This window comes from Castanea sativa, chromosome 9 (assembly GCF_040712315.1).
Source record: "Castanea sativa cultivar Marrone di Chiusa Pesio chromosome 9, ASM4071231v1".
Lineage (NCBI taxonomy): Eukaryota > Viridiplantae > Streptophyta > Magnoliopsida > Fagales > Fagaceae > Castanea > Castanea sativa.
Genome location: NC_134021.1, coordinates 29,844,056 through 29,853,804, shown reverse-complemented (window position 1 = coordinate 29,853,804; position 9,749 = coordinate 29,844,056). Strand labels below are relative to the sequence as shown.

The 9,749-nt window shown below is 37.9% G+C and overlaps 1 protein-coding gene across 1 annotated transcript; it reads left to right on the top strand.

The window, feature by feature from the left end:
- The first annotated feature begins 629 nt into the window (after window positions 1–629).
- On the top strand, window positions 630–2,660 carry LOC142609776 (NADPH-dependent aldehyde reductase-like protein, chloroplastic). The gene is made up of 2 exons (XM_075781495.1): window positions 630–1,173; window positions 2,006–2,660. The coding sequence occupies exons 1-2, from the start codon at window positions 728–730 to the stop codon at window positions 2,412–2,414; spliced, it is 855 nt and encodes a 284-aa protein (XP_075637610.1). The 5' UTR covers window positions 630–727; the 3' UTR covers window positions 2,415–2,660.
- The last annotated feature ends 7,089 nt before the right edge of the window (window positions 2,661–9,749 follow it).

Here is a 9,749-nt window from a genome sequence, read left to right as displayed (position 1 = left end):
TCTTTGATAAAGTGGCCTTCTTATCCTCCCTGACCAAAAGAGAGAGATTATCACATTGGCGAGTTAACTCTTCCATTCCTACGCTAAACTGTCTCCCTACCCCACGAATGAAGAGAAACCCTAGCCCTTCTAGTAACAAAGTTACTAAAGGGAAGCACACTTCTTTCTCAATGAGAAAGGAACAGCCTAGAGTTAGGAAGTAGAACCTCCTAAGCATTTAAGCTAATAATTAACTGCTATTTGAATTAGTTGGGCTTGGTTTTTTTTTTTTTTTTTTTTTGGGATAAAAGGATTTGAATTTTGTTTTTGGTAATTTGATAGTTGGATTTGAATGGGAAAAGATATTTTTCCTTTATGAGTAAAAAAAAGACATTTTTATTTTTTCCTTTCTTAAGAAAAAAAAAAAGATTTGTTTCTCACCATTCAATAGTACGCACTGCCTACTGCCTACGCGCGCAATGGCGCAATGCAGAGGCCATGGCTTACCAAGATGATGACATGAGTTTTCTATAAATTTAATTCTAAATAAATGATAAGTATTTTAAGTTCACAAAATTTTTCGTAACAAATTATAAATAGTAAATTATTATTGACTCTGATTTGAATTGATGACTCAAATTAACCAATATCAACCTGGATAGATTTCTCAAAATAAATATATCATTTCTGTTTAAGCGTATTGTATTTGCACGCACAGCATCTCCAAAATCTCAAAGAACCTTGCCTCATGGCTTCAGAATCAGAAACCAGCGTTGGCAACCAAATCCAAATCCCAAGCCCTTCTCTTTCTCTTTCTCAGCCACAACCACTCCAAGACCGAGTAGCCATCGTGACTGGGTCCGCCCGCGGAATTGGGCAAGCCATCGCACTCCACCTGGGCTCTCTCGGCGCTAAACTTGTTATCAACCACACCTCCTCCAACTCAACCCATGAAGCTGAACTCGTAGCCTCCCAGATCAACAACTCATTATCCTCTTCTCTCAACAACACCCCACGAGCCATTACGGTCCGTGCCGACGTGTCCGACCCAACCCAGCTCAAGTCCCTCTTCGACAAAGCCGAGGAGGCATTCAACTCCCCTGTCCATATCTTGGTCAATTCTGCTGGAATCATTGATTCTAAGTACCCAACTATTGCTAACACTTCTCTCGAGAATTTTGATAATATCTTCAGGTATTCTTTTCGCCTAGTTCTATTTTTTTTCTTTTTTCTTTTTTGATGAGTACTCGTTTTTCTTATTAGTAGTATTAAGGATTTGTCTTTTTAAGGTAAGAAAACTACAATTTTAGTGAAAATTATTCATATGAAAAACTATATATCTGGTTTGTATATGTATCTCTAAATCAGTAGCATCTTTTGTATGCTGAAAGTTAATTTTAGTAGTTTTACACAATGCTATGCAAGATGACACGAAGACTACAATTGGACATCAAACTTTAGGCATAAGTTAGTGGATACCTAAAAAAAACTACTTGTGTTATTTATTTTGGATGACATTAACACCATCCTTTTCATTTTAAATTCAAATATAGATTTTTTATTAAGTTGTGCGCCACCTGGATCTAATTGGTAGAATAAAATTCAATGAAAATAAGCAATACATTGTATTGGGTTGGGTATGGATCCTTAACAAATCTAAAAAGACAATATTTTTCATAACTTTTAAGATAACCTACCATGATTGATGTAAAATAAAATAAAATTAGCAGTAATTCAACGTGAAAGTGTTTGGTTCTAAAGTCTAATCACAACAAATGATGTGAACGCTTGTGAAAAAAATTGCGTTCTTAGCATTATTCTTATTTAAATCATATATGTAAAATAGATACACTGATTATGGATGCATATTATGTAAATAAATCATGGATGTATACACTGTAGCTCACTAATTTTTGTATTGATCTAAACCCACACAACTGCCTATCAAATATATAGGATTCAATTAAAACGCCAAGTGCTATTGATTTAAAAAAAATCTTATAAAGTCTGCATGCGATTCTTGTAGAGTCAATGCTAGAGGGGCATTCTTGTGCTGTAAAGAAGCAGCAAACCGTATCAAACGTGGTGGTGGGGGTCGAATTATACTATTATCAACATCTTTGGTGGGTGCATTAAAGCCAGGAGCCGCGGCATACACAGCATCAAAGGCTGCAGTGGAGACCATGACCAAGATACTAGCAAAGGAGCTCAGAGGGACTAGAATTACTGCCAATTGTGTGGCACCAGGGCCAATTGCCACTGAGCTCTTTTTTACTGGGAAGACTGAGGAACAGGTGAAGGGGGTTATTGAGGAATGCCCATTAAATAGGCTCGGTGAGACTAAGGATGTGGCACCTCTTGTCGGGTTTTTGGCTACTGATGCCAGTGAGTGGGTTAATGGCCAAGTTATTCGTGTTAATGGTGGCTATGTTTAACGTAAAATATTTAGCTGCAATTGTAAGCTATGTTCTTAAGAAGATGGGTCATGGGTTTGGTCCCTTAGTTTGATGACAATGGAATTTCTCTTTGTTGCCTGTTAGTATAATAGATTTAAGAAGAGCAATAATGAAACTATTAAATTGATTTCACTGCGTTTGAAGAACAAATGGTCATCGAGGCCAGATTGTAATTATCATTACATATCTCTTTATGGGTTTTGTGTATTTCATTTTGCTTTTAATATACAATTTTGGAATTACTCCTAGATGATACACAATTCACTGGCCAATTATTTTGGCAAGCGGATTGAATATACACAATGCTGAAGTGGAGAGTGATTCCAAAAATCGCATTGATGTAGTTAAAACTTAAAGCTCTCAAGCAGCGTATTCCCTGGAGACTGCTTAATTTTGCGGATAAAGTTCAAACTCTTGTTGTGCATTTCAGTATATTAGATTTTAGTTGGGTCAATTGTGATTGCACAAAGGCTTCTCATGTTTTGACTAGAGAGGCTCTTACGAACTCTGTATCTGGTTCTTTTGATGAAGCATTTGCCTGCTTGTGTTTAGCCGAAGTTATTGTAGGGGAGGCTGCTTCTTAGTTATTTTTTCTTTTGTTGCAATAAAACTTTGTTTTTCATCCAAAGAAAAAGAAAAAAGATACACAAATTCTTGTCACTAAACAACAAAGGATAATCCGACAATCACAAATAAATAGCTTGATAAAAAAATTTAAAAACAAAGTTCAGAACAATACCATAATGCTAAAAAATCATGCAAGAGCGTTGTCCTTATGTTGATTTGTGTGTCAAGAAGTAATTAACTGGGTGAAAACGGATTTATTGACCTATTACCCATATTAACAAATTAACAATTCTAGGTTGCTTTGGCAGAAGAAGAAGCTAATTTGGGTTGATGCTGAGTTATTTTGTCTGAAAAAACAGCAAATCTAGGTTGATTCAACCAATCATCTTGAGTAGGGGTATTTTAAAGTGTGTATATGTGGGTCTAAAATATTTGGCTTACAGTTGTACAAGTCGACATTAGAAAGCGAATATATCCTCAAACCTCCCGCCCAAGTAGGGGCGAAGCCCGAAATTTTAGTTTGCGGGGGCCAAAACTAAATAATCATATTGATTCACAACATCTATGTATCTATGTATGTATGTCTAACCTACTCATCACTACACTAATGAATTTTCAAACATCAATTTCAAGATTCATGTCTCAAAATGTCAAATACAAAAACGAAATTGTTAGTTTTGGCACGTGTATGAGATTTTTCAAATAAAATTTGCAATATCATAAATTGGACTATAGCTTTATGTTGTAAACTTGTACTAGTTGTGTTTGTCATTAGGGATGACAATTTTGCCCCGCCCCTCTTCGCTTCGCTTCACTACGCGCAGGTTTTCTCCGTTCCGCAAAGATTGTGAGGCAAAAACAAGGCGAGATTTTAGACCCATGTCACAGGGCGGGGCGGGAATGGGTTTAGATTTTTTAGACCCACCCCCGCCCCGCGTTGATAATGGTTAAATTGTAAATTTTTTTTTATCCTAAAACTCAATTATTTAAACAAACATATCCTCGTCCTATTTCATTCTACCCAATATGGTTCTCTACCACTTTTTTCTCACTAACAAGGTTGAAAATAAGATACCAATTTTAATGTTTTCTTTTGTCTTTATTAGAAACAAATTTATATACTATTGAATCATTGATTCCATTCAACATCTTTATAGATTTTATCATCAACATAATAATTTTTTTTCTAATTTGTAGTTCTTTGTTGCGGCTGTGCAGATTTCTTTCCAGATTTCATTGTAGTTCTTTTGAAGTACAAATTGTGATTCTTTCCAGATTTCATTTTCGTAATCTAATGGCAAACTTTTGTTGGTCTCTGACACTATACTGATAGACATGTAACCTAATGGACACGATTCTAAAAATAAAGATGAAAAAGTACATATCTCCAATACAATTAAGTTTCTGAAACCACCTTTTCATTGGTTCTAACTTCTAAGAACCATAGCCAAAAAATTATCTTATGTGCCCTTTATTCAATCAAACCCAAATTTACTAGTTTATTTATGCAACGATTTATGTTGCTACATTATTTATTATATTTTTCAATAGACAAAGTTTAGCTACAAAATTGGTTGTAGTCTTAGGCTATAAACTTACTCAATAAAATAAATATTACTATATATTTTGAAAATTTAACCATTGAATTGCATGTTCTTTACGCTCTTAATACATATGTCAAATTTTATGTCAATCGGATATTATTTACTATATAATCTATAAACTTATATTTTATGCATAATTTTAAATTAAAAAAAACTTGCAATTTAAAAATGTATTGATGACATAGCTATTGATTTTTAATTTTCTTGAAATTTTGTAAACACGGAGGATATAAGAAGAATATGTAATCCAATGGTGGATTTGTCAAAATTCACCTCTAATAAAAAGATATTGAGTGAGTTTATAGCTTAAGGCTATAACCGATTTTGTAGCTAAACTTTGTCATTTTTCAATTGTTTGATTGAAATTGTTTTACCTTTTTAAGGCTCTTCAAGTATTGTAGATGGAATTGAAGATACATTCCAAAACATCCTAGATGATTATGATGATTAAAAAGAAAGTGATATCACAATGATGGAAGAAAGTTGAGATTATTTTTGAAGAATTAGGCAGTTTTTATTTTGTAATATATTAGGAGTTTGGATTATTTTGTTATGTGCCATACTATGATAATTTTGTTTTTGTTGTAATATTTTCTTATTAAACACTTGGATAATATTATCCAATTTTTGCTAAAAATTAGTTTGATTTGATGGGATAAATTTATTTGTAATTTAAAGTATATTTTTATTAATGAAACATGTTTTTTTTAATGTAATAATTGGAAGGCAAATTAACAAAAAGTAGAGTTTTATGGGATGAAGTGAGGATGGAGCAAAAAAAATTTCCCTGTCATGCATAGTGGGGTGGGGGCGATGACTCTATCCTTCAGCCCCACCCCGCCCCACCCCTATTTGTCATGCCTAATCTGACTTGTATTTCAATTCTTTGACTAGAAGTTAATATAAAATTTTAAGAGACAATAGATAGTGTTGATTCCCATTTTTGCAAATCCATGCCCAAAAGCCTATGAGGAAGAAAGCCCAATAAGTTTCAAGACGCAAAAGCCCATACGGAGGAAAGCCCAATGAAAAGCAAGACCCAAATGACCCACCAAGAAAACCAAAGAGCAAGAGAGGTCCAAAGGAAGAAATGCAAGGGAAAGCGATCTGCTGCAAAATACAAATCTGCCGCAGAATACAGTTCTCTGGCAGAATGACTTTGGTAGATGAAGACAAATTGGGCCCAAGACCCTTTTGATCCAATCAACATTATTTGGCCCACAAATGCCCAAATCCTTTTGGATAAAGAAAATAGGCGTGAAAGCTAATATGAAGAAGTACGATGAAAAGAAACAAGGAACAGCAGGAAGTGTCAGCAGCAAGAATCACGTGAAGGAAAGAAAAGTCAAACCAAAGGAAATGACAAATGCAGCAAGAAACGCATAAAGAAATAAGACAAAAAAACACTTAGCAGAACGAAACAAAACTAATCTGCTAAGGCAGAAACAGCGTGGGAATGAAAGTAAACAAAAACAGAAGACAATGGAGCAAGCACAGAAGGGCCGGAACACCATCAACCTGTACCCAGCCACTGAATTACCTCACTATAAAAGGAGGAGGTAGCCATGGATGAAAGGGGGGCCAGATGGGAAAAACCCATGGTAAGAGAGCAGGAAACACCTAAGGGGAAAAACCCAAGTGAGAAAAACAACCTACTACAAAAGAGTAGTAAGAAAACAAAGAGTAAAAAGAACGGAGAAAAAGAAAGAAAATGGTCAAAAGAAGAGAGAAAACACGACAGGAATAGGGGCATGCATCAATAGACCATCTTTTTCCTTCCTCTTAGCAAACCACTCTTTTAAGTCTCCAAAAATAATAGCTAGTTGTCATTTAGGCCTATTCTCCAAAATACACAACTTTGATGGTAGAAGCCTATGACAAAGTTGTTCAAGTTGGGGTTGGGGTTTGGGTTCTTTCTTGGTTTACTTATTCTATGGGAAGACTCAATATTTGATTTTAATTACAAATATATTTGATTTCACTCATTAGAACTTATATTTGTTGTATTTAGTTATTCTGCTATAGCACGTTTTTATCACATTTGCCGCATCAGTTGTCCTGCTGTGGTATCTTTACTTACTGTATTAGTCATTCTACTATAACACATTTTTATTATATTTACCATGTTAGCTATTATACTAGCTAAACCTTCTCTGCCGAAACTTTCTTCTTTATTTGTTATTACGTGTTTTATTTTTGACTCATTATCCTGCCATAAGTATATATATATATATATACATATATCATGTTTCTCATGTTCTGCAGAATGCATTTTATAGATGTATACGTGCATACGTATAAGTATATTTAGGAATATGTGTATGTATATATTTGAGAATGATGATGCCGAAAATCGTCAGTAAGCCACACGGTCCTCACGTGCCTTTAACTAGAACCTGCACAACACAAAGGCTGAAGACCTTAAGAGGTGTACCGGTGTGGTACCGGCCAAATACCCTCCGACGGTCAAGTTAGAAAAATCTCTTATTCGCAACTCTAGAATACCAGAGCTGGGGTGAATCATGCGTACCTTGTTTTGTGAGGGTTTTGGGGTATTTATAGTAGTGTAGGGCCAAAATTCATGCCTTGGTCAAGAAGTTCTTTCCTTCTAGGAGAGTAACTCGTGGATTTTGCGTATCTCTTAGAGTTCTTTTCCTTATAGGAGTCTTCTTAATTAGGGTTAGGCGTGTAGCGCAAGAACTCTCCTTATACACGTATGTGTGGAGATCAAGTAAGGCTATGGATGGAGGTTTAATTGACCTCTTCAGCTTATTTTCGTCAGCCTACAACATCATCCATTTTTAGGGTTGTCAGCTTATAATTAAAGTCATCAGCTCTATTATGAAGCTGTAGACTTTGAGATGCAGTCCCTCGCAACAAGCAAGCCCAACGGAATCATTGGGCTCGACGTCAGACTCATCGGAGATTCATGTGTCCCCTTTAGCTTACTACCTTCAGCTTGCTGTCTTCAGCTTATCCCTTCAGCTTTATGTCTTCAGCTTTATGTCATCAGCTTACTACCTTCAGCTTGATGTCTTCAGCTTACTTCCTTTAGCTTGATGTCTTCAGCTTACTTCCTTCAGCTTATCCTTCAGCTTACTATCGTAAGCTTACTGTGCCCAAGATGCAGCTGTTAGGTATGAGGTGAAGCTGTAGACTTTGCAAGAAGGTAGCTTCATAGAAGTGAAGCTGACGACCTTATTATATTCGTCGCTCTTTGTTTCGTCACGGGCTAATTACAAAATTATCCTTATCAGTTGCCCCCTACTCCATGGCCTCGTCAGCTTTAGCTGACAGGTTGTGGAGTTAACATCGTCGAAAGGTCATTCATGCGTGGTGCCTCGAGCCGCCTTCTTTGAATGCTAGAGCACGTGGCACAAGCTGATTGGTTTCGTGTCTAGACGAGCGTGTCGCTTCGTCTTCCATGCCCTCTTTGCCTATATATATCTCACTTCCTCTCTCATTTCCAACTTTTCATCCTTTGTTGATTTTGAGAGAGAGAGACTGTCACCTTCTGAATTCACTTCGTTCGTCAGCCCACTGGCCTCGTCAATTTAGTTGCCGTCAACTTTCTAGAATCGTCGATTCGTGAAGGAGTGGGTTATGGCGAGGTCTTCCAATCAGGTCGTGAGCCCGAGAAGGGCTTCTCTCACTCGTCAGAGAGCGAAACGTCAGCCCATTCCTCCGACAAGGGGGTAGAGAGTTGTAGAGAAGATGAGGAGAGTGAGGGCGAGAACGGGGACGATGAAGAAGGGGAAGAAGTAGGTGACAGAGACCAAAAGATTGGTGAAGAGGAAGGCGAGAGAACCAATGACAAGGGCGAGGGCGACAATGGTGAAGAGATCTTAGAGAGTACCTCGGGAGCCCCCGGTGATGACCGTCCCTTCATCCTACCCATAGAATGGTCCGTCAATGAGTTCTTGCGACGATGTCAATCAATGTCTTCAAAAATTTACATGCCCGTTACCAAATTTCAGACGACATTCCAATCCGTCTCCCTGAGGAGGGTGAGAGATGTTATTCTAGGTAAACTGCGAATGTTGGCATGTATGATGCCATGTTTGCGGTAGGATTGAGGCTGCCACTGACGGCTCTTCATCGTCAGCTGGCTAATTTTTTAGGTTTATCCGTCAGCTAGATTGCCCCCAAAGCTTGGCGAATATTCATTGGGGCTGAGATTTTGTGAGGTCTTCTAAGTGGCGGGAACCGTCAGCTAACTCTTGACGAGTTCTTTTGGTGCTGTAGACTCCAACATATCTCCTTGTCCCAGGGGATATACCATTTCTCAGTAAGGAAGAAGGAGCTAAAGTTGGTGTCCGATATGCCCGATTCTAATAGGAATTGGAAGGGCATGTACTTTTTTGTCAAAGGGACGAACTGGGTATGTCGTTAGGAAGAGTGGGAGACGATGCCTCATGGCTTTGACAACACTTGGGCTTTTGTCAAAGATTTAGGTTACTCCCGTCTGTTTCTTTACTTAGTTTACTCGTCACATTTCTAACACCGTCTACTCTCCTTTTCAGCTAGTGTTCGTCCACATATTACAGCTGAACAAGAAGACTTTATCCGTTGGGTAACAACAATTCCGTTGGACGAGCGGAAGTGTCGGGACCTAATTACACTCGACACTTTACATCTCTACTACGGAGGTCCGGAGCTGACGCCGAAAGCTCGTAGGTTAAATGCCTATTCTCATCGTCGTAAGTATCCCTTAGTTTATCTCGTCATCTTATTTTTGTCATTTTTTGTCTTAACTCTCATCTCTTATCTTTTGTAGAGATAGAGGGAGCTAGGCAGAGGGTGCTGGTACGGGCAGCTACTGCCCGAAAGAGCGAAGAAGAGAAGAAAACAAAGGGGGAGGGGATGTCCTCATCAGCCCCTAAAGCCGTAAGGAAAGCGGTTGCTAAGAGGAAGGTTGATGGGAAGGACGATTGTCCTCCCAAGAAGACTGCCATCACCCTTGGTGATAAGCACCCTAAGAAGTCGTTGCCCCTTAAGCCGAACCATGGGGCGGGTAAAAGGTTGATGACAACATCTGGCCCTGTCACTCAAGCACCTGATCGCCGTCTTCTAACCCACAAGGGCTACGCCATTGAGGTGATGGAGTCCATCCTCAAGAGTGAGGAAGTAGATCCTTGTGCTC

Coding starts and splice junctions, on each gene's coding strand:
- LOC142609776 (XM_075781495.1), top strand. CDS start 728: ATGGCTTCAGAATCAGAAACCAGCGTTGGCAACCAAATCCAAATCCCA. Junction 1,174..2,005: donor AATTTTGATAATATCTTCAG/GTATTCTTTTCG, acceptor CGATTCTTGTAG/AGTCAATGCTAGAGGGGCAT.